The 21,198-nt window shown below is 49.4% G+C and overlaps 1 protein-coding gene across 12 annotated transcripts in view; it reads left to right on the top strand.

The window, feature by feature from the left end:
- The window catches only part of ADARB1 (adenosine deaminase RNA specific B1), a 139,062-nt gene extending 119,220 nt beyond the window's left edge, over positions 1-19,842 (top strand). For 9 of the 12 annotated variants that reach the window (XM_053902971.1, XM_053902973.1, XM_053902972.1 and 6 more), the window contains 2 exons: positions 14,887-15,065; positions 15,953-19,842. In XM_053902971.1, coding sequence (XP_053758946.1) covers positions 14,887-15,065; positions 15,953-16,132 — 359 coding nt within the window. In that variant the 3' untranslated portion in view covers positions 16,133-19,842. Of the gene's footprint in view, positions 1-14,886; positions 15,066-15,952 lie in introns of those variants that run through there. The other 3 variants (XR_008422386.1, XM_053902969.1, XR_008422387.1) reach the window with 3 other exon arrangements.
- The last annotated feature ends 1,356 nt before the right edge of the window (positions 19,843-21,198 follow it).

Raw genomic sequence — 21,198 nt, 5'->3', positions numbered from 1 at the left:
TATCGAATGGCTAACAGTTTCCGTCATGGGAGCCCGTGGCGACCCTGGATACCTGTTATTAATCATTATGTACATAATTCGTTTTGGGGTACATGGTTGGCTCAGTGGGTTGAGCGTCCGACTCTTGATTTCGCTCGGATCACGGTCTCACGGTCATGGGATCGAGCCCCGCGTCAGGCTCCACGATAAGCCTGGAGCCTGCTTGGGATTTTGTCTCTCTCTCCCTCTGCCCCTCCCCTGCTGAATATCTCTCTCCTTCTCTCTCCTTCTCTCTCCCTCCCTCTCCCTCCCTCTCCCTCCCTTTCCCCCTCCCCCCTCCTCCTCCCTCCTCCCCCTCCCTCCCCTCCCCCTCCCTCCCCTCCCCCTCCCTTTCCCTCTCCCTCTCCCCCACTCCCTCCCTCTCCCTCCATCTCCATCCCCCTCCTTCCCCCTCCCCCTCCCCTCCCTCTCTCCCTCTCTCTGTCCCCCTCAAATTAAAAATAGATAAACATTTATAGTTAATTTTTGATTACCCATTAATATGTGAGAAACCACAGAAAATACTTTTAAGAAGGAAGGAAGAAAAACCACCAGCACCAGCCAAGTGTCATAAGTTTTTTGCTTGTATCAGTTACTGGGCCAACCGAGTTTCTTTGCGTTTTTGCTCTAAAAGTTCTGATTCAGCACACTTAGTTTACGGCAGCTGAGGGACTCTCATTACCAGCCAACTGTGCCTGCTTTTACCGGTTTCTGCGCCGCGGCCTATGACTGACTCATTACCCTAGTTCTCACTTTGTAGCCCCAGAAAGATAAGCTCCCCATTGGCGTCCATCCCCAGGGTAGGGTTGGTCCCAGGGACTCCTCGACTTACTGCTTCTGTGACCATTTGGGGGCTTTCTGCCCCCAAAGAAGCATGTGGCTAGCACCGAAACTTTAGGCTATTTCTTTTTTACCTAATTTCCTCCATTCTTGCTAAAGATGGCACTTATTTGGCTTAAAATACAAAAACTATTTGTACTTTAGGGTCTCATTTTCTCAGTTAACCAACCATTTCTAGTTTTAATGCAAAATGTTGTAATTGTAAGGTTTAAGTATTATTCAAAAGTAATCCTTTATTTTGACTATTGTAGGAAAGTGATCGAATTACAAAGGAAAATAACAGAAGCATTAGCCATTCATTCACGAAAGATTCAATTCCTTTATGGTCAGAGATTTCCCCACCAATTGATCCTAAACAGGTCCCCACCTCCACCTCTTCCCCCCCAACCCAACCTCCACAAAACCCTCCCTCACCTGTCTACTTGGAACGCCATGGCCTTGAATGAGCTTGGCGACAGGTCCATGACTGAAGGAACCTGCATGCCAGACAGGTGGCAGAGACAGAACAGATGTGCTGGTAACACCACCAGAGACCCAAAGACCCTGATAAAAGTCCGGGCAGCGGAGAATCAGCAAGATGAGAAAATTGTGACATCAGGACTCTGTAACTCCTGATGGTACCTTGGTGTCCCATGGCCTTCAACATCTAGGGAGAGGCCAGCTGTTTCCTCTGTGGGAGTCTCCCCCGTGCGGCTACTCTATAAGTGGTTAGGGTCCTCCGGCCATCCCAACAGCCCAGCAAGGATGGGGCTGGACCTCTGGCCTCTTGGTCTAGAAGGGAATGTGGGTCCTGGCTGGATGTGGCTTTCCCTCGAGGCCCTCCCTGGAATCAGATACACAGCCAGGAAACAGAAGAAACCAGCTACCCGAATTAATCAACCAAGGTTTTTATTCACAAGTGTGAGTGAACAACCATTATCATTTGAAGAAAATAAACAGATCAAAAGAGAATGATCTATGTGAAAAAACAGAACTAAGGGAAAGTAAACATAATTCAGGAAACAGAAAAGAATATAAATAGCAGGCCTTATTAATATATGTGTTTTGTGAGTGTGGAAAGCAAACATCAGTTTGAATGTCTAGAAAACATTCAACAAGCACCACTCAGCTGTGTATGGTAGGCTGTTCTGGACGTTGGGATGCGTGGTGGGGCACAAGAAACGTCTCCCCGTAGAGTGTGATCCTTGGGAAGGGGGGCAGGTGTGTCAAAGACATGTCTGATAACTCAGAGCAGAAAAGTCTAAAATGGGAAGACCTGGGGATGTAGAAAGTTAATCCAATGCCTATCTGGCACCATTTCAGAAATAGAAAACAGAGAGGGAGAGAGAGGAAAATTTGGGGCACTGAAGAAAGCCGTGAGTATTGCAATGGAAGGAACGCACTGAGTACCGAGCAGAATTAATTTTTAAAAACCCATCCCTAGCACATCCTTATGAATTTTAGAACACCAGCAGTAAAGACAAGATGCTAAAATCTTCTAAATTAACTACAATAAGTATCAGACTTACGTAACACTTATCAGGAACACTGGAAGCCAGTGCTGAGGAGAAAAAAAAATTTTAATGTCTGTTTAATTTTGAGAGAGAGAGAGACAGAGTGCAAGTGGGGGAGCAGCAGAGAGAGAGGGAGACACAGTATCGGAAGCAGGCTCCAGGCTCCGAGCTGTCAGCACAGAGCCCGACACGGGGCTTGAATTCATGAACCATGAGATCATGACCTGAGCCGAAGTCAGATACTTAACCGACTGAGCTACCCCGGGTGCCCTGGGAAAATATTTTTTGTAGGATTTCTTATTTAACCATATGTTAAGCATTAGGACAAAATGATCATTTTCAGATATTCCAGGATTCAGAGGATTTCTTTCTAATGTATATTTTTTGAGGGAAAAAAAAGTGAGAATATTTTAGTGAAATGAAAAAGATATCTAGGAAAGAGGAAAATATGGGATCCAAGAAATAATACTTTGTAAATCCAAGAAAACAATGAAAAAGATAACTTATCAACGAGCCTAAAAAGTAACCATTGCAAGTTAGAACAGAGAATCCTATTAGAGAGCTCTAAAAAGAATGTTTTTCAGAAGAAAGTGAATGTATTTTAACAAATAACGTGAGAAACTGAATGGTCTTTATGATAATGTGAAAGTAAATGTTTCTTTGGGAGCAATAACAAAGAAAAGAAAAGAGAAAAAGGAAAGTCCAGGAAACCCCAGAAGTCATTTAGGAAAGGATTGGTAAACTGAGGTACTATGATGGCTGCTTTTATGTCAATTTGAGTGGCTATAGGCATGAGATTAGACCTTTCTGTCTGTGAGGCTCTTTGCAGAATGAGATTAGCGTTTGAATCAGCAGAGACTCAGGAAAGCAAACTGCCCTCCCCGTGTGGATGGGCATTTTTTAACCTACTGAGGGTCTATTTAGAACAAAAAGTGGACAAACAAGGAATTTGCCCCCTTTTCCTGCCTCACTGCCTGAGCCGGGACCTCCTATCTCCACCTTCTCCTACTACTGGACTCAGAGTTACAACCTCTCATTCTCAGGCCTCTGGACTCAGACTGAACAGCACTGCTGGCTTTTGGCCTAATACTGGTATGATTTTGAGGAATCAGTTTGAGACAGAGAATCCACTTGAAGTCGATGCTCGAAATCGTCTCCCTTATGTAGTTCGGACTTACGGACAGTCCCCTCAGGTCTGTCACAGTACTCAGCCCCGCAGTGTATCACAGGATCGCTGTCGTGGGTGATTAAATCCAGACTCCTTGACTGTACAGGCGACTTCCTCTCACCATGGGCCCCAAACCTTAAAGTTAGCTAGAAAGAGTTAAAACCCAAAAGCCTTGGCCTCTTGAAGGTTAGACTCTACAGTGAATCTTAGATCGGTGAAGAAACCAGACCTTGAACTGGATTCTCAGAATTCACATGTCAAACATGATGAAACGGGGCCACAGTTTCACTTGACAGAATCACATTTGGCCTCGAGTGCATGAATGGAAACCAGCGTCCTCAGCATTTGGTCCAGAATTGAGAGGGAAAGCCACAGCCGAGCTAAATAAGAAGCTAAGTACAGGGGGAGGGAAGAAAATCAGAGAGAGAAAGTGAGAGGGAAGGAGGGAGCAAGGAACAAGATTATGATCCATCAGTGAAACTAAAAGGTGTTGAGGGGAGCCTGGGGGGCCCGGTCGGCTGAGCGTCCAACTTCGGCTCAGGTCATGATCCCATGGTTTGTGGGTTCAAGCCCCACGTCGGGCTCTGTGCAGACACGCTCGATGTCTGGAGCCTGCTTCCGTTTCTGTGTCTTCCTCTCTCTCCGCCCTCCCCTGGTCGTGCTCTGTCTCTGTCTCTCTCGAAAATAAAAAAACATTTAAAAAAATTTAAAAAACTAAAAGGTGTTGATTTGAAAGAACAAAAGATCCCTATGCCATGATTAGTATTTTACTTAACAATGTAATGGCAGATAAGACAAAATTAACAGTAGGAATTGGGGTGTATCTGCAGATACGGAGGCGGACGTCAAAATTTGAACCAACAACAATCATAACAACATAGGACAAGCAAGAAGTAAATTGCCAAAATTAACCCCCAAAGAAATAGAAAAATCTGGCAAAGGAAATTTCCAGTAAAGACACTGAAAATATCATCAACAAATTACCTTCCAGCAAGATCGCAGAGTTTAATCAGTCTGTCAAATAACATACCATCCCACTTCTATATAAACCTTCCGGGTCATAGAAAAGAGCAGCTGACCTAATCCTAATTCCAAAACTGGACAAAGAGGCACAAGTAAAAAGAAAACCACAGACAGCATCACCTATGACTAGAGATGCAAAACTTCTAAACCAAATACTAGAAAATTAAATTTAGCGCTATAGCCAGAAATCTAAGAAGAGTTTAGTTCTACAGCTGTCGATGGAGCCCATCCGTGACTAGGTTACGAGAGAGGATCTGTAAGCCCCAGAACCTCACAGGAGTCAGTGTGCAGAGCGTGTGTGCGTGTGTGCTCTCGGGCGTACGCGTGCATCTGCTAGAAGGATCCGGATGAAAATGGCAATTCTCGTCTGGGAAGGATGAATTCTTCGGGGAGATTTAAGAATGTCTACAGTCTTCAAACATTACTTGTGGAGGGCTTTGTTCTCACTGCTAGAGACGCCAGCCGGGCCACCCACAGAACCCGCCCCGTCAGGATCTCAGAGACAGCACACAGTGTGCTTCTTGTTTAAAGCTTCACCTCTACTTCTATCTGCTTAAGAACCACTAAAATTATTACAGTGGCTGCCTCTGGCCTTGTAGCTTTTCATTTCTCTGAGGTGTGTGCCAGTAGTGTCCACAATGAGCAAGTGTTACAATTTTTTTTAATTTTTTTTTTCGTATTTGTTTATTTTGAGAGACAGCACAAGTGGGAGAGGGGCAGGGGGAGAGACAGAGAGAGACAGAGACAGAGACAGAGAGACAGAGAATCCCAAGCAGGCTCTGCACTGCCATGAGAACCATGCGGTCATGACCTGAGCCCAAATCAAGAGTCAGACGCTTAATCGACTGAGCCACACAAGTGCCCCCGGTGTCACTGTTTAATGAGAACAATATTTTAACGTTTTATTTATTTTTGAGACAGAGAGAGACAGAGCATGAACGGGGGAGGGGCAGAGAGAGAGGGAGACACAGAATCAGAAGCAGGCTCCAGGCTCTGAGCCATCAGCCCAGAGCCCGACGCGGGGCTCGAACTCACGGACCGCGAGATCGTGACCTGAGCCGAAGTCGGATGCTCAACCGACTGAGCCACCCAGGCGCCCCGAGAACAATATTTTAAAAGATACAATTTGAAAAGTTTTAAACTATGTTTGCGTGTGCGCAGCCCTCCCCACGGGTGACCCACCCGTCCCCCTCCAAGCTTCCTGGTGCCCTCGCTAATCCCTGCCTTTCCCCCCCGTCCCACCCCCAGGCAACCTTGATGTGCTTTCTGCCAATATAGATTGGTTTGCATTTTCTAGGATTAAAAAAATCATAAGGTACATACTTTTTTGTCTAGCTTATTTTACTCAGCATAAATATTTTGAGATTCATCCATGTTTGTTGAGTTTATCAGTAGCTCACTCCTTTTCATCACTACGTAGCATCGGGTTGTGTGGATAAACCACAACCTTGTGTCCGTCCAGCCATTGACGGCATTTGGGTTGTTTCCAGTCTTTCTGTGCTACAGAGAAAGCTGCTAAGAACGTTCATGTACAGCCCTTTGCGTGGACATTCCCTGCCATTCCTCCTGGAGTTGAAAGGCCGGGTCACGAGGCAGAACACTGTCCTACTTTCCCAAAGTGGTTGTGCCCACCACTGTGAAGGAGCCCCGATGCCTCCACACCCTTGCCAACCCCGAGGGGGGAGCCGGTCCGCCTTTCTGGCAGCTGTGAAGGGTGTCTTGCTGTGGTCTTAACTTGCGTTTCCCCAGTCTTTTCATGTGCTGTTTTGCTGTCTGTACGTCTTCTTCAATAAACCGTTCAAACCTCTTCTCATCTCTTACTGAGCTGTTTAATTTCTTACGACCGAGTTTGAGAGTTACTTATATATTCTAAGTCCTTTATCAGATATGTGATTTGAAAATTTTTTTCTCTCCCGTCTCTTAACAGTGTCTTTCAGAGACCAAATAATATTTATTTTGATGAAGTCGTATTTTTTGATTTTCTTTGTTGAGTCACGTCTTTCATGTCCTGTATAAGACATGTTTGCCTAAGTCAGTGCCATAAAGATTTTCCCCGATGTCATATTCTTAGAAAATTGACACTTTCAGTGTTTACATTTAGGACTGTATTCCATTTTGAGTTCATGTTTGTATAGGACGTGAGGTGTGGATTGAAGTCCGTTTTTTCTCACGTAGAACGTGTCTAGCTGACCCAGCACCCTCCGTTGAAAAGTTCATCCTTTCTCCACTGAATTGCCTTTGCAGCTTTGTTACACATCAGCCCGCGTACACACGGAGGGCTGTTGGGGGGCACTAGTGTCTTGCGTTGATCCCTTTGCCACGATGCCGGTATCACACTGTTAGGATTACTAGTTGTATTGTGAGTTTGAGATCGCGGAGAACGAGTTCTCCAACTTTGTACTTGTTTCTCAAAGTTGTTTTGGCTACTTGGTCCTTTTTGCGTTTCATAGCAGTTTTATAATCAGCTTCTCAGCTTCTCCGTAGACCCCGTTTGGATTTTGATGGAGGCCGCATTGAATACGTGGGCCGGTTTGGGGAGAATTGACATCTGAACAGTTTTGGGTCTTCTGGTTGACGAGTGCCGATGCCTCCCCACTCCTGCAGGCCCTCGTTCTCTCAGCAGCACTTGGCACCGCACAGCATACGTATCTTTCACATCTTTTGTCGGGTTTATCTTTGTTTTGTATTTAAAAAATTTTTTTTTTCCAACGTCTTTTATTTATTTTTGGGACAGAGAGAGACAGAGCATGAACGGGGGAGGGGCAGAGAGAGAGGGAGACACAGAATCGGAAACAGGCTCCAGGCTCCGAGCCATCAGCCCAGAGCCTGACGCGGGGCTTGAACTCACGGACCGCGAGATCGTGACCTGGCTGAAGTCGGACGCTTAACCGACTACGCCACCCAGGCGCCCCTGTTTTGTATTTTTGATGCTGCTTTAAACGTTATATTTCTGTCTCCATCTCTAGGTGTTTGTTGCGAATACAGAGAGGTATTAGTTCTGGTAGCTGTTTTGGAAATTTCATTGAATTTTCTTTATAGATGATCATGTTGTTCATGCTCTATTTGTTGCTGGTAGTCCAGAAACCTTGGATTTCTTCCTTCCCGATTGCACCCCGATGGGCTCTGGTATGATGTGGGGTACAAGGGGTGAGCACAGACACCCTCGCCTTGTGTGCAGTCTCAGGGGAGAGCACCCAGTCATTCACCACCAGGTGTGGTGTTAGCCGTGGGGTCTCATGGACGCCTTTGTAAGCTCTGCTCCGAGTTTACTAAGGGGCTTTTAATCAGGAGTGAATGTTGGATTTGGATTTTGTCAAGCTCTTTGTTTCTACTCTCAATAGAGCTGCTCATTTGTTGTTTGTTTCTGTTCGTTTAATATGGAATATGGTGACATTGATTGAGTCCTTTAAATATTAAACCAACCTTGCATTCCTGGGATAAACGTTGTATAGGCATTATGTGTTATTCCTTTTAAATATCGTTGAATTTGATGTGCTAAAATTTTATTTCCTATTTCTGCATCCGTGGCATACTGGCCTGAAGTGATATTGGTCTACTGTTGTGTTTGAATGTCTTTGTCAGGTTTCAACATCAGGGTGATACTTGCCTCATGAAGTGAATTGACAACCGTTTCTTCCTCTTCAGTTTTCTGGAAGAGTTGGTTTAGACTTGCTACCAGTTTTTTCTTAAACACTGGTAGAATTCACCAGTGAAGCCATCTGGGCCTCAGGTTTTCTCTGTGAGAAAGTATCTTCAAATGCATTGTCTGTAACAGAATAGATGCAGGCATATTCATGTTATCTATTTTTTTTTTCCTTGAGTGAACTTTGGTAATTTATGTCTCTCGGGGACATTTGTCTATTTCATTTAAGGTGTGGAATTTATTGGCCTGAAAGTGTTCACGACATTCCTGCATTATCCTCGTAGCACCTGCGGGTCTCTGGTGATGCCTCTCATTCCTAAAACTGCTCATCTGTGTCTTCTCTCTCTGCATCAGTCTGCCTAGAGGTCTGTCAAGTTTATGGATTTTTCTCTAAAGAACCAACTTTTGATTTCGTGGATTTTATTTTTCTGTTTTCTGTTTTATTTCAACAATTTCTGCTCTGGTCTTTATTTATTTATTTATTTTTGTCTGCTTACTTAAGTTGCTTTTCTTTTTTCAGTTTTTAGGGTGCTAACTGAGGTCGTTGTTTTGAGACCTTTTATTGCTTTCTCAGCATTTCATAAATTTCGATATGTTGTGTTATCACTTTCACCAATTTCAAAATACTTTGTCTCTTGGGCTATTTAGAAGCCTGCTATTTAGCTTCAAAATATTAAGGGGTTTTATAGATTTTTCTGTTGATTTTTAATTTGATTTCATTTTCTGACTTTAATCCTTTAAATTTATGTTTGTGTTACAGGCCAGAATGTGATCTTTGTGAATATTCCATGACAACTTGGACAACATGTACATCTGCTACTTGTTGGGTAGAGTGGCCTATGAGTTGGTTGGTTGTCTAGTGCATGTCTTCTGTGTCTTTACTTATCTACTTGGTCTATCAGTTATTGAGAGGAGGGTATTAAAAACCTCTTGACTATCACTGTGCTCTTATCTATCTTTCCTTCCAATTTTTTTCAGTTTTTACTTCATGTATTTTGTAGTTCTCTAATTAGGAGTGTGGGTTCCTCTTAGTAAATTGGCCTCCTTTTTCATTATAAAATGACCTTCTTTATCCCTGTTTACTATTCTTCATTCTGAAATCTGTTTTGTCTGGCATTAATAGATTCTGACCCCTCCCCACTGCTTTCTTTCAATTCGTGCTAGCATAGTGTCTCTTTTCCCATGCTTTAATTTTAAGCTATTTTATATTATTTTACATTGAAAGTATGTTTCTTGTCATCAGCATGTTTGGATCTACTTTTTTCCCTACCCCAACTGATAATCTCTGCCTTTTCATTAGGGTGCTCAGGACATTTACATTTATTGTGATATTGATATGGTGGGGTTTAAATCTATTGTCTTGGTACATATTTTTTATTTGTTCTATATTATCTCTGTTCCCCCTTTTCTCTTTTGCTTTTTTTTACATTACTTATGATTTCATTTTAACTCCTTCTTGACTTTTTAGCTATAACTTTTTGTTTCGTTAATTTAGTGACTGTTCTAGGGTTTTATAGTATACATGCCTAAATTATTATAATCTGCCCTCACATGATGTTATACCACTCATGCACAGTATAAGAATCTTCCATTTCTCCTCTCCAGGCCTTTGTGATATTGTTGTCGTACATTTAACATCTGCATATGTTAAAAATCCCATACTATACTCTTAGTTTTGTTTCAACAGTCAATTGGCTTTTTTTAATTAAGTATTTTAATTCCAGTATCATTAACAGACACTGTTATATTAACAGCCAATTAACTTTTAAAGAGATGAGAGTTGGTACTTCCAGTGTTCTTTATCCCTTGAAGTAGATCCCCCTTTACATCTGGTGTCATTTCCTTCTGCCTGGAGGGCTTCCTTTCACATTCTTTGGGGTGCAAGTCTGACGATGAATTCTTTCAGCTTTGGTATGTCTGGAAGAGTCTTTATTTTGCATTCCTTTTTAAAATATATATTTCTGGGAAAGTATATTTTTGCTGGAATGGCAGGATTTTCTTTTCTTTTCTTTTCTTTTCTTTTCTTTTCTTTTCTTTTCTTTTCTTTTCTTTTCTTTCCTTTCCTTTCCTTTCCTTTCCTTTCCTTTCCTTTCCTTTCCTTTCCTTTTCTTTTCTTTTCTTTGGAGCACCTTGAAGAGTTGCTCCCCTGTCGTGCTGTTTGCATTATTTCCAGTAAGAAATCTGCTGTCTTGGGGTGCCTGGGAGGCACAGTCGGTTAAGTATCTGACTCTTGGTTCCAGCTCAGGTGATTATCTCACAATTCAGGAGATTGAGCCCCGCATCAGGCTGCATGCTGGCAGCATAGAGACTGCTTGGGATTCTCGCTCTCCCTGCCCCCCTCTGCCCCTTCCCTGCTCGTGCCTGCTCTCTCTCTGTCTCAAAATGAACAAATAAACTTAAAAAAAAAGTAATCTGCTGTCTCATCTTTGTCCCTCCATGTGTGAGGCCTTTTCCACTGGCCGTGGTGTACATTTTCTCTTCATACTGCCATGCTTTGGTGTGGTTTTCCGCACATTTCTTGTGCTTGGCCTTCATCAGGATTCTTAGATCTGTGTGTTTATAGATTTTATAAAATTTGTCACATTTTTATCTGTTTTCTGTACCACCTTCTCTCTTATCCTTCATGAACCAGTTATATGTGTGTTGGACTGATAGATTTGTCTGACAGCTCAATGATTTGCTGGGTTTTCTTTTTTTCCAATCTCTGTGTGTGTTTCATTTTGTCTTTTTTGGGGGGGTGGGGTGGGGGGTGAGGGGCAGAAAAGGAGAGAAAGAATCCTAAGCAGGCTCCACGCTGAGTGTGGAGCCTGACACAGGGCTCTAACTCACAACCATGAGCTCATGACCTGAGCTAAAATCAAGAGTTAGACAATCAACTGACTGAGCCACCTAGGCACCCCATTCTGTGTGTTTCATTTTGCATAGTTCCTGTTATTGTGTTTTTAAGTTCACTGGTCTTTCTTCTATTCTAGATCTTTCTATTCTGAGGTTGGTACCATCCAGTGTAGTTCATCTACCAGATGCACCCTTAGACTCTAGAAGGGTATACCTAAACACTTCATGCCTTTGTGTGAGCGTTAGGCATGTTCCCTGACCCTTCCAGGCAGTTCTCACCCAGTCTTGAGCAGTGTGTGTGCCACTGATGTTCAGGGGACCCTCTGCGTGCCATCGCACGGACCCTGGCTGCCTTGTTTCCTGTGCTCTCAGTTCAGGGAGTCTGCAGGCTCCGCCTGGGTTCCTTCTTCCCTCACCGTGGCCTGGATGCCTGGGCGGACCCCGGGGGCACAGATGGGCTCACCTCATGTGTCTCCCGCCTCTCAGAAACCACTGTCCTTCCTTGTTTGATGTCCGGGCTCTTGGAGGCTGGTGTTTGATGTATTTTGTCTGGTTTATGATTTTAGGAGTGGGGGTAAGTCCAGCAGCTGGTACTCCAGCCCACACAGAAGCGAAAGCCTAAATTTATTTTTAAATCACAGTAAAACAGAAAGCCCACTCTTGAACACTGGTCCCTTCTCTGTGTCACCCTCAGAGAGAGATGCTTTTGCAATCTAGACCTGATGGTGCACCTGCTCAGCCAGGCCAGCTGGGTGTTTGGCTTGAGTTGGAAGCTCGACTGCCTTGTTCATGTTTTGGTCTGGGTTCCCTGGACAGCAGAGACCAAGGGGAGAATTTAAGGTGCGTACTTGGCAAGTGTGAACTCAGAGTAGCGGGGTAGATTGGGTGGGGGGGGGGGGGGGTGAAGAGAGGAAAGGTGGCTTTAGCAGCAGGAGAAACTGTCCCAGGGGGCTGCTCCGTCCCCGAGAGCCTCTAGGTTCCCCGCCTATGCTGTGGAGGTCGCTGTGCTTAGCTGTGTGTGGGTGGCCTGGCCGTGGCACCTGTGGGGCATGTGACACACCATAACTGTGGTGTCTCCAGGATGGCCGGCGGAGGGCTTGTGTGTGAGGACTCACAGCCATGTGACGGAGGGAGTGTGGCCTGAGCTTCTGGTCCCGGGAGGATCGGCCTGCGGACTCGTGCACCACATCCACTCAGGCTCGCTCGTCAGCCCCTCTCCAGACAGCCCTTCACACACACGTCATTGTCTCAGCAAGGTCAGCAATTAATGAAGATTTAAAGCCTTTAAAAAAAATATGATGGCCCTCTCTTCCTGTCCTTTTTGTTTTGGAAAATGGAGCTATGGACAGGTGGTCACTCCTAGTGGCCCACAAGCTGCGGGTCCCCTTAACCTGGTCAGCCGTGGCGTCTCTGTGGCGTCTCTGATGGGCTTAACTGGATCTTCCTTGTTGCTGTTTGCTTACTGACAGCACACAGTTTTATCACAGTTTAACCAAAACTAAGTGATATCTCACCCAGATGCTTTAAAATTGTGTTTAATCTCGGGCACCTGGGGGCTCCGACGGTTGAGCGGCCGACTTCGGCTCAGGGCGTGATCTCGCGGTCTGTGGGTTCGAGCCCCGTGTCGGGCTCTGTGCTGACAGCTGAAGCCTGGAGCCTGCTTGGGATCCTGGGTCTCCCTCTCTCTCTGCCCCTCCCCCGCTCCCACTCTGTCTCTCTCTTTCTCTCTCTCTCTCTCTCTCTCTCTCAAGAAAATAAAACATTTTTAAAAACTTCTCGTGACAAGCAGGAGAAGAAACACGGGCCATACGTATCAGGGGCTGTGTGATGGTCCAGTTCCCCGCGGCGCCGCTTGGTTCATGAGCACATTCCCCGCTGTGAGTTTATCGAGGTGCTAGACTCCTGCGCCAGTCCCGGCCAGTGGGACTTCTTTTTAGGAAGGCGGTTTTGTTGAATTGATTTGGAACTTTAGTTTGGTTTTCCTGTGTTTCAGGTGGTTTCTTGAACTATGTGGTGAATTTGCTAATTGGTTAATTACTCCCTGCTTGTTAGCAGATGTGTACTGTTGTGTCTGTTTTGTGGTTCATTGTAACATTTACATGTGGTTGATTAATGTAGAAAAGTGTTGTAGGCAACTCGATCTGGTTTGTCTGATGTTTCCAGTGTTCTCGTGCAGTACCTCATGCGGTGCCCAGCCATCACGCGCCTAGTGGCCACCTGTCAGAAATATGTGCATGTTTCACCAAAGCGTGTGGTCAGAAATGTTCACGCACACACTCTTCAGAATAGCCAAGAACTAGGAAAAACAACGAAGTGAGAGTCCACGGTGATGTGTTGCCAGCAGGGTCCTGTGCGGCAGTGAGGTTGGGCGGGCCACGGCCACGTGGAAGGGGTGTGACCTCGGGTGTAAGGCACCAGGCACAGGGGAATCTGTTTGTGTAAGTGGCCCCACGAGTGTAAAGCTCGCAGCGGGCAACGCCAGTCAGCGTGCTGGGGTCGGTGCGGTGGCTGCCCGCTCGGGGGAGGGGGCGGCTGTGGAGGCGGGAGGGCTCCGGTGCCAGGACGCCGGCTGTGGGTGTGCTCGCTTTGTGAAAACTCACGAGGCTGCATCCTTGTGATTTTTCACGCCTCAGTGAAAACGTTTGCCGAAGTAGGATTCGCCGCGCACGTCTTGGAATCAAAGAGTGATCAGCAGGTTAACAGAGAAGGCGAATCCTGAATTCTTCCTCACAGTGAGGTCCCTTGCTGGGGCTCTCAGGGACCAGCAGGGTAGGGGCAGGTCGCCTGCCCCGTGCACCGGGGGGTCGGCAGGTACTGCGTGCAGGAGGAGCTGTCGGGGAGCACGGAGAGCAGGAGCTGGCACCCGCGGCCGGCCCTGCTGGTGAGGAGCTTCGTGGACAGTGCTGGGGCTCCCCCATCCTGAGTGTGGGCACAGCAGGTGCCCAGCCTCTGGCCCCGGGTGGCCTCTGCCCTGCTCACAAGGGCATGGACTTCCCAGGAGACACCTTCCAGTCCCTTTCAGTGAATATCCCAGACCTGGGTGACACGTGTGTGTGGGTTTTCACCCCGCGTCGAGACCGGTGGCCGCTTTGCCCCATGGACTGGGGTCTCTTCCATCATGTGGCTTCAAGTCGCATCTTCCACACTCTGAGCCAGCCTGGGGGCCAGCCTGTGGCCTCGGCTGCAGCATTCTGTTCAAGGGCGGCCATGGGCCCCGGAGCAGAAGTGGAGCGTGGCCCGAGGGGGGGAGCCCCACGGAGCCGGGTCGGCGCACCTGGCGGGGGGCTCCCGTTGTGGGCGTGTTCTGAAGACACACCCTGAGTCAGGGTGGCCCGTGTCCCCCCGAGGAATGGAGGCTGGAGCTCAGGGCACTGATGGGGGAGGTGCGCACCCAGCTCCAGCCTTCCGAGTGTCCTGTGAGAGTCTCTCGGGCCCAGCAAGTGAGACTCGGTTCATTAGGATCATTTCAGCATGGAAAGAAAACGTACCTGCACTCATCCAGTCGGGTTCCTTGTCTCTGGGGTGTAGTGCGTGCAGGGCGGGGGAGCCTGGCCGGGCCGGCCCCTGGTGTGCAGGGTGCGAGCGCCAGACCCGGGTGTGGTGTGCAAGGGTCCGCCCTCAGGGCACAACCTCACCTGAATTAGCCCCAGCAGTGGTTCTCACACTCGGACATCTAGCTCTGGACCCCGAGTGAGGCCTCACGGTTTTGGGCTTCTGTGGAACTGATGCCCACCCCCCGGGCACAGCCGAGCGCGGTTCTGGGCAGCTCAAGGTGGCCCTGGACGGCGTGAGCACACCCGGGCCCGTGCACCCGTGGGCCGCGTCCTCCAGCCCCGCGTCACCTCGCCCGCGTCTCTCTGTTCCAGGCATCAGCAACGCAGAAGCGCGGCAGCCAGGGAAGGCACCCAACTTCAGCGTCAACTGGACGGTGGGTGACTCGGCCATCGAGGTCATCAACGCCACGACGGGGAAGGACGAGCTGGGCCGTGCATCCCGCCTGTGTAAGCACGCCTTGTACTGTCGCTGGATGCGTGTGCACGGCAAGGTACCGGCCCCGCCTCCCCGCAGCTTGTTCCACAAAGCCCCGCGCCACCATCCCCACGGCCTTTCCCAGACCTCTTTGTTCCTTGGGACCCCTCACCTCGAAGTGTGGCCCCGGCTCCTCTCATCTAAAGCAGCCTCAGGCAGCTCTTCCCTTCCCGCTGGCTTCCTGGGGGGACCCTCTCACCTGCACGTGCTGCCAGGTGATTCCACCAGAGGAGGGAAGGCCCCCTCGCGGCCCTCAGGAGGCCTTAGGCCTGTTCCTGCAGTAGCAGCAGGGTCCCTTTCCCCAGATGAGACCTTCTCCGGTCCGTGCGCGTCTTGCTGGTTTTCCTTTATCGGTCGGGTGCGTGGCGGGTGTTTGTTAGAAGGCTGGCGCCGAACTTGGCGTCGCGGTTTGGACCGAAGCCGGCTCGCGCTCCCGTCCCTGTTCCCACAGCAGGGCCACCTGTGCTGGAGGTCCGCACCCTGTTTATCCCTGAGACCTGCAGCAGCATGGGTCAGCCAGCCACGGGGGGGCAGCGCCTCCCAGTCCTTCGGTGTGAATGAAACACACATAACATCAGACGGGCTGTGTGTTTCAATAGCTGAAAAGATTAAAATTGAAATTGGAATCAGGTGCCTGTGGGCTCAGAAGCCCCTCTTTAGAACCCGGGGTCTGAAACTGCCTGTCTGACGGGGCGCCGGCTCCGCGGGGGGCGGGGGGCACGACGGTCGTGGGCCCTTGCGCCCTGTGTGACATGGCCCCTTGGAGGAAGGCACTGCTGCCTCGGGGCTGTCCCCCACGAGCCAGCGTAGGACGAAATACCAGATTTTGAATGTCTTACTGAGTTTTGTTTTCTACTGTTTCTGCTTAAATAGTCGTGCTTTTTTTTTTTTAACTTCTTACAGGTTCCCTCCAACTTGTTACGGTCCAAGATTACTAAGCCCAACATGTACCATGAATCCAAACTGGTAGCGAAGGAGTACCAGGCCGCCAAGGCGTGTCTGTTCAAAGCGTTCATCAAGGCGGGGCTGGGCGCCTGGGTGGAGAAGCCCACAGAACAGGACCAGTTCTCTCTCACACCCTGACCTGGGGCCTGGGGCCGGGGCTGCTGCGTCCAGCGCTGTCTCCAGAATGTCCCGTCTGGACCGGGGGCAGGTGTGGGGACGCGGGGTGCTGGGCATCCAGCACTTTCTCCGGAACGTCCCGTCTGGATTGGGGGCAGGTGTGGGGACGCGGGGTGCTGGGCGTCCAGCGTGGGGACGCGGGGTGCTGGGCGTCCAGCGCTTTCTCCGGAACGTCCCGTCTGGATTGGGGGCAGGTGTGGGGACGCGGGGTGCTGGGCGTCCAGCACCGTCTCCGGAACACGTGTCTGGACTGGGGGCGGGCGCGCACTTCGGGGAGGGTGGGGAGGGTGTTGGGGTTCAGTGTCCCCACCTGGCACCCCTGTGCAGCGGCATTACCCCTTTGAATTATCCAGTGACTGCTTTCAATCTCCGTTTACGTTTAGAAATTGAGTTCTACTGAGTAGGGCTTCCTTAAGTTTAGGAAAATAGAAACTACTTTGTGTGAAATTTTTGAATAAATAATTTATTCAGAGTTAGGAACGTGGTTTATAAAATAAGTAATTATATCAGGTCACTCTTACGCCACATTACTTTATGTGTGGAGAAGGGGAGAGCGTAGAGAGAGGTTGGAGGCGGTAGCCTGAAGAGAGCGTCAGGGCTGTGTTACTGGTGGGTCTCCTGCCCGCCCGCCGTGGCCCGGCTGCCCTCAGTGACTGTCCCAGCCTGCCCGGGAGAGGACCCTGCACGACAGGCCCAGCCCAGCGCACACACGCGGCCCCTGGCGTGGGGTCGGCGTGCGTCCGTGAGGGTGCAGCCTGGATCCCTCTACCCTTTAGCCCCCCTGGAAGCTTCTGTGCCCCTCCTAGGGTTGCATCGTGGAAAACGTGTTGGTTCACTTCTAAGTGATCAAAGGTACAACGTGGGTGGTAATCCTGGCCATTCATCGGAGATTTTTCAGCAGTATTTAACTTTTAGGGACTAGGAGGAATCCACAGAGGCTACTGCACAATTTTCTTCCTTCCTCTGAATCTAATGAGTGTGGATGACTCTCCAGACATCTTCACAGAATGGAAATAGAATTAATTAAGTAGAGATACTCATTCTTAGAAAATGCCACTTAAGGCATATTTTTAAATTAAGCTTTATCAAAGGCGTGTTTGAAGTCAGTATTCAGGCCAGAAGCTGGTGAGGCCACAGACGCCGTCCCCACCAGGGTCTGCACATTGATTGTCACGGCAGGGAAGGGGTGCTGCTGGCGTCGGGGTGACCCGGGGACGCTGCTCCACACCCCGCAGCACCCGGGGTGGCCCCGGGCCGAGTCGGCAGATGGTCAGGAGCGCGGGCTGGGGTCCTGGGTGGCGCCTCGACCTGAGCTCAGAGATTTGCACCAATTGCCTTGTTTCTTCCACTCAGGATCAGACAGGAGCCCGAGGAGGTGCTGGGTCAGAAGCGGGGGGGGGCCTTGTGGGCGCAGCAAGCAGAGACGGGAGACCCCGCCCCGCCTTTCTGGACTCAGAAGGCCTAGGACAGGAGCAGAGCAGCTACTGTCCCCTCGGTCCCGACCCCACGTGCTCAGAGCAGGAGATTTGGACCAGAAGTGCAGAGCCTCCCGGCGCCTCTGTGGCTCCCCGGGTGGCCGGTCGCAGCCGTGGGTCCGGACCAGGGACTGACCAGGGGCAGAGGAGCGAGCCCCGCCCACACCAGCCCGCTCTCCTGCAGCCGGGGTGCAGGGGTGCGGGGCGGGGGGGGGCACGGCCCGGGCTGCGCCTTCCACCCGCAGCAGGAAAGCTGCCGGCCGGTGTCGCTCCCCTCCCCGAGCAGGCGCTCCCAACTCAGACGACATCTGTAGCCCCTGTGTTTTTATTCTCTCTACAAATGGTATTTTTTCTAACGGGGATCGGGAGACGGACTTAGTTTTTACAGAATACCTGGATTTTGACTAAAAGCCCAGGGGAAATATATTGCATGTACATACAAACGCTGCCCAGTATGTCTGGCTTCTTCCCTCCCGTCAGGTAAAGGCTGAGGGGAGTGTGGTCCTCTCCCCGCCCCAAGTGAAGAAGGACGGCCCTGCTGTGTGCTGGTCCCAAGGACCCCAGCTCCGCGGCCACCGGGACTCTCCCCCGGGCCTCGTGGGCTGTGGAGGACAGCGCTCGGGGTCGGGAGGGAGGGAGCCGTGCCCGGGACTGGACAGCAGCCGGATTAGCTCCCCCCCGTGAGCGGGAACCAGAGGAAGGAAACGTTAACTCCTCAGGGAGGCGGGAGGCCAGTCAGGAAACTGCACTTTAAACAAACTGCCCTATTTGAGGCTCAGCGTGCATTCTGCCCCTGACTGTTTTCCGAGGTATTATTTTGCACACTGTGCCCTAACCCTGGATTTCAGAGACTTGGGAAATCTGACAGCACCAAGAACCTGATTGAGAAAAATCAGTTGTGAAGACGGTTTGCCCAGTGGGGGTTGGGAGGGTTCTGTTCTGTTTTGTTTGCTAAACCTGAAGTATTAACTCCAGGAAGACAGGGACCCTCATGTGGTCCCCAGGCTCGGGACAGCTGTCCCACTAGCGGAAGGCCCTTCGCGCCTGGGGTGGGGGTGGGGGGCCAGGCGCGCCACAGAGCCCCGTTCTGATCCTGAATCTTAATTGCACTTTTCATCATGTTTTTCTGTTTTGGAGAGTTTTATTGACTTATTTAATCAAAAACAGTTACTGTATCTGAAAACGTGCAGACTGACATCTCACAAGGCATTGATTTCTCTGGAATGTATTTTCGTTCAGATGATTTCCTTGGTACCCACACTCTAGACTCGCTGCTTTCTTCGTAAAGACAGCGTTCCTTGTCATCCCAAATAGGGACGCCGAGGAGGGGGCGGCTCTCTGGCTCCTCAAGGCAGGCAGAGCTGAGGGGGATTAGTGATGCTGGGGGCGGGGCCACACGCCGCGTCCCCTTTTATCAAAAAACAGAAATCGGATGGCTCTTCACTTCTAAAATATTTCACACCAAAAAAATACGGTCTGCCCCGACCATAAGTTTGATCTAGCAAGAGGAATAAAAGCAGCTGGCTTTCCCATCTGTGTGAAGTCAGAGAATCTCTCAGAAGGTTCCTTTTTGTCAACCCCAAACTACCTAAGTGGAAAGGGCAGAGTATTTGCGACCTTGTGTGTCCAGTGTTGTGTGTCCTTGTCCCCTGGAGTGTCCTGTGACCCTCTCCATCCTCCTGGCCAGTCACGTGCCTCGGGGCTGGGAGGGGAGGGTCTGACTCGGTCCCGGCATTTAGCTGACCTCTGGCACTGCTGTGTGCACCTGTTCACTGTTTGCAGCGACGAGCCCCCAGCCCCAAGGACACTTAGCTTGGCCACGCCGTGGGCTGATGGTACATCGGGAGCCGACGCCTGTCCTTCTGGACACGACCACGAATGGTTAAAGTCAGTCTGCGGAACGTTTGTGGAGTGAGCCCGGAAGCAGTTTGCTTCTCCAGATATTGGGTCATATGCTTTTATTTTACTTTATTTTATTTTAGAATTTGGACACTTTATATGAATGTAGTTCAGCCAAGAACCCTGTCGCTAAGATCCACTCCCCAGTGTTCTCTGTATGTATATTGATGTATATACCACACGTTACAACCTGCATGAGCTTCCTTCTCACAGCGAGACCAGCCGGAACCAAGCATGAGACGCGGTCCTACACACAAAGGATTTGACATGTTCTCAATAAAAGACAGTGTTATACCACTGCAGTGTGGCTGGGTTTTCTCTCTCGTTGTCCCCGTGGTCCGCTGACAGGCCTGAGGGCAGCCCTAAAGAGCATAATTTGCAGGGGTGCATAAGCACCTGCTGAGGGCTGCCCGCTGACTGGTCTTGTAGCCGTGCGCTGACCCAGCGCTCGGCGCATTCATACCCAGCTCGGGACAGTTCCTCCGAGCCCTTGGACCCGCGGGTCCCTCACGGCCCTCCTGAGCATGCGTCGCCCACCCCCACATGCAGGGTGTGTAGAGGACAGTGAGGCAGCTGCCCCTGCTCGTGTCCCCGCCTGTGAGAAGGGACGACAACGTGGCCCCTGTGACCTGTCGGGCTGTGTGAGGGCGACACGGACAGGAAAACACATGGGAAGAACCTGGGCTGGCAAACAGGCCACTGGCCAGGTGGACTGGGGTCTCAGGTGCAGGGAAGCAGCACAACTAAGAAGGCGGGACTTTGTTATTCAGGGCTGACATTTCTGAAAGACGCTCATAATAGACCAAGTGGAAAGCTGGCTGCAGAGAGCGGTATTCGTGCATTTCACGGTTGCGAAGAAATACGGGTGCATTATGTACAGCACATATGGAACAGCCTGGAAGGGGCTGAGTCTGGTCTGTGTGAGTGGGGATTTGGGGTGATTTTAATTTAATTCTGCCTTTTTAAGCTTACCCGTTTGTCTGATGTTTCTACAATTACATGAAAAGTAAAGAGGAAAATGTTTTTAAAAGTCAAAATCCCCATACAAATAAAAAGCACTGTTATGAAAAACTTGCTCTCTTTTGCATCAATTTTGAGTCTGTTCTTTTCCCACAATAAAAGCAATGTTAAGATGGAGATACGTAACACGAAAAGACGGGGGCAGCACGCCCTTCACAGGTTCATCCCCGGAAGAGCATTTCCCCGAGGATGCCATGTTGAGGGAGCCTCAAGGCCCTCGCTGGAGGCTGGTGATGAGGCAGAGACATCACGGGGCGTCCCGAGTGTTGGGGACAGATCCCTGGGCACAGCAGAGACCGCCGCCCGCAAGGAGCTCCTCCTGGGAAAGGACTAGAAAGAAATCCCCCCGGGTTTCACTGCAAACACACACTGCAATGTGCCAGCTACCAGACTAATTAATTTTTATCAATATATGCCTTTTTTTCCCATTAAACATAAAGTTAGATCGTGATGCTTAATAAAATGGAGGAATTTTTAAAATGATTTTCATACTTAATTCTTATTTAATCTCTAGCTCCTGGGGGTAATATTCAATCTACACGTGTACACAAAGATTTTATCATTCCCCTCACTTAGGAAATAACCTGAACATTTACCTACGTATTTCATTAAGTTTGTAAGTTTTTTGCACGT

This window comes from Panthera pardus, unplaced genomic scaffold, assembly GCF_024362965.1.
Source record: "Panthera pardus isolate Hobbes unplaced genomic scaffold, ASM2436296v1 HiC_scaffold_16, whole genome shotgun sequence".
Taxonomy (NCBI): domain Eukaryota; kingdom Metazoa; phylum Chordata; class Mammalia; order Carnivora; family Felidae; genus Panthera; species Panthera pardus.
The sequence above is the reverse complement of the archived record's forward strand: the minus strand, read 5'-3'. Positions and strand labels throughout refer to the sequence as shown.